This window comes from Penaeus chinensis, chromosome 40 (genome assembly GCF_019202785.1).
Source record: "Penaeus chinensis breed Huanghai No. 1 chromosome 40, ASM1920278v2, whole genome shotgun sequence".
Lineage (NCBI taxonomy): Eukaryota > Metazoa > Arthropoda > Malacostraca > Decapoda > Penaeidae > Penaeus > Penaeus chinensis.
Window position 1 is genome coordinate 8,418,342 of NC_061858.1, and position 2,490 is coordinate 8,420,831.

Below are 2,490 nucleotides of genomic sequence, written 5' to 3' on the forward strand. Positions count from 1 at the left end.
ACCCGTCATTTATTAGATAAGTGTTTGGCCATTGCTAGAAATCACCGGTTTATCACGCTTAGGGATTTCTGTTCACACCTTGCACATACCTATGGAAAAGGTAAATAGGTGAAATAAATAGAATTTTACTTGTGGCATTTATAAGTAAAGGATAAAAGAACTACCTACCTTGATTCATGATCATACTCATAAGAGGATAGCAAGTAACAATAATTGTTCTCCATGCTAGGACAAACATGGGTGAAGTGCATCCACATGGCTGCTGCTTAACTGGTTGCCTAATTAGTTGATCATTAAATTGTCATTCTTTATTTAATTTGCCACTATCAGAAAAAAAATAATGGACAAATGTACTGATTCCATGACCCATTTATATTCACATTTTTTGTCAATTATCACTTTTTGATTTTAACTTTTCATACATATTCATTACATAGGGTTTTTAAGTCCCTTGTCTCTTTTGAATCAGTTTATGTTCATGACAATAGCTCTTAATATAGCTGAAAAATATGGATTTTAATTAGTCATTTGGTATTTTGGTTGAAATCCATCACAATGAATGCAACCTGTCCAAACAATAAATGTTGTTACTTTGTAAAAAAAAGACCTTTTATGATAGATCAGACTTATAACTATTTTCACACCATAGGGGTTATATTTGTTTGTAGATTTTTTTTTTAGCACTGGGGTGCATTAATAAGATGGTCTGGGACTTGTTTGAATTTGTTTCCCAGGTTTGGGTACCTCTTTCAACAAGATCTTATTTTTGGCAAGTATTTAAAACAAAATAATGCTTGAAAAAGGTACTGTCTTGTGACTAAGTAATAATCAATTTTTTTTGGTATTTTAGCTTGGCGGCAGCAGGATTCACCAAGTGAGGACTCGTGGTGGCAATGTCAAGTACCGTGCTCTGCGCATGGATGTTGGCAACTTTTCTTGGGGATCAGAAGGTAAGGAAAGCAGGTTATACAGGCCTACAATTTAGTCAGACTTTTATGTAAAATTTGTGCAGATATAGTTTTTTTTTTTTTTCAATATTTAATGAAAATTTGGTTTCAGGCCAGACCCGCAAGACTCGTATCGTTGATGTAGTGTACAATGCTAGCAACAACGAGCTGGTGCGTACCAAGACCTTGGTGAAGAATGCTATTGTGATTATTGACGCTGCACCTTTCAGACAGTGGTTTGAAGCTCACTATGCTCTCCCTCTGGGCCGTAAGAAGTCCAAGAAGCTGGTAAGAACTGGTCTGGAATAGATTTTAACTATAATGAAAGTCTGAGTTTTTAGGAGTAACATTTCTTTTAATGGAAACTGTTGCAAATATTTTGTTTTTAGATAATAAATTGGTATCTATTTGGTAACCATTTTAGTTCTTATTGAATTAGTGCATACATTTTTCCCCCCTGAAATATTGAAAATCTGTATTGAGGATGATAAACCATCAACTAGACTGGTTGTGGTGTTGTTTTAACATCACATGTCAATGACGTCCTTTCATAGTTACTCTGATTTTGGAGTTTGATGCTTTTGCTTTAATTGTTGCATGATTCAGGTGTTAATGTAACTGTTTATGTATCCCATTAGTCCGAGGCTGAGGAAGCTGTTCTGAACAAGAAGAGGTCTACAAAGACCCAGAAGAAGTACAAGGCACGCCAAAAGACTGCCAAAGTTGAGTCTGCTCTTGAGGAACAGTTCTTCAGTGGTCGTCTTCTTGGTAAGTTGAGATTTAAATTTTGTTCCAGGAAGACATGTGCTCATTTATTGTTGAGAAGATTTCTGATAGGTTGATGTGATGTCAAGGAAAGCTTATTTTTAATTATTCCATTGTAAAACCATAAGAACAAATCTTGACATTGTCACATGGAATTGAAAATTAATTTTACCAGGGATGATAACCTTTTACACTAGACCTTTTTTGCCTGTCGTTCTGACATGGCAAGGTCCGTGTGTGCTTTCATAGTTACTCTGAGAAGAATGTTAAAATTTCACATGTAGAGATTAAAGTCTTCCTGCATTTAAACTGTTCTTGCTTCTTGCAGCCTGCATCGCCTCTCGTCCCGGTCAGTGTGGACGCTGTGACGGATATATCTTGGAAGGAAAAGAGCTCGAGTTCTACCTTAGGAAGCTCAAGAGCAAGAAGAAGCAATAGACAAATAAATGATGACTAAATGAGACTATTTTATTTTCATAACCTTACCTATCTTGGTGGTATAGGAACTGTACTTGCTGAGGAAAGCATTTTGTAGTTTTTTTTTTTTTTTTTTTTAACCCTAGCTGCAGTGCAGCTTGATTACTACTACACTTAATCCATCTTGGTTTGTAATTTTTCTGGAATCTGGATTAAGAGATGGAAATCTATTACACAATCACAAAACCCTGTGATTGTATTTAAAATCTGAGTTGAGTATCATCAGTTTGTCAACATAGAGATCCTGCACAAACCATTTTAACTCTGAAGATCAGAAGTTAAGGACTATAATAAATGTTTC

The 2,490-nt window shown here is 35.4% G+C and overlaps 1 protein-coding gene across 1 annotated transcript in view; it reads left to right on the forward strand.

Annotated features, from left to right (window-relative positions):
• LOC125047274 (40S ribosomal protein S8-like) overlaps positions 1-2,175 on the forward strand; it is a 4,302-nt gene extending 2,127 nt beyond the window's left edge. The window contains exons 3-6 of the mRNA XM_047645503.1: positions 851-950; positions 1,060-1,235; positions 1,586-1,715; positions 2,041-2,175. Coding sequence (XP_047501459.1) covers positions 851-950; positions 1,060-1,235; positions 1,586-1,715; positions 2,041-2,150 — 516 coding nt within the window. The 3' untranslated portion in view covers positions 2,151-2,175. The remainder of the gene's footprint in view (positions 1-850; positions 951-1,059; positions 1,236-1,585; positions 1,716-2,040) is intronic.
• The last annotated feature ends 315 nt before the right edge of the window (positions 2,176-2,490 follow it).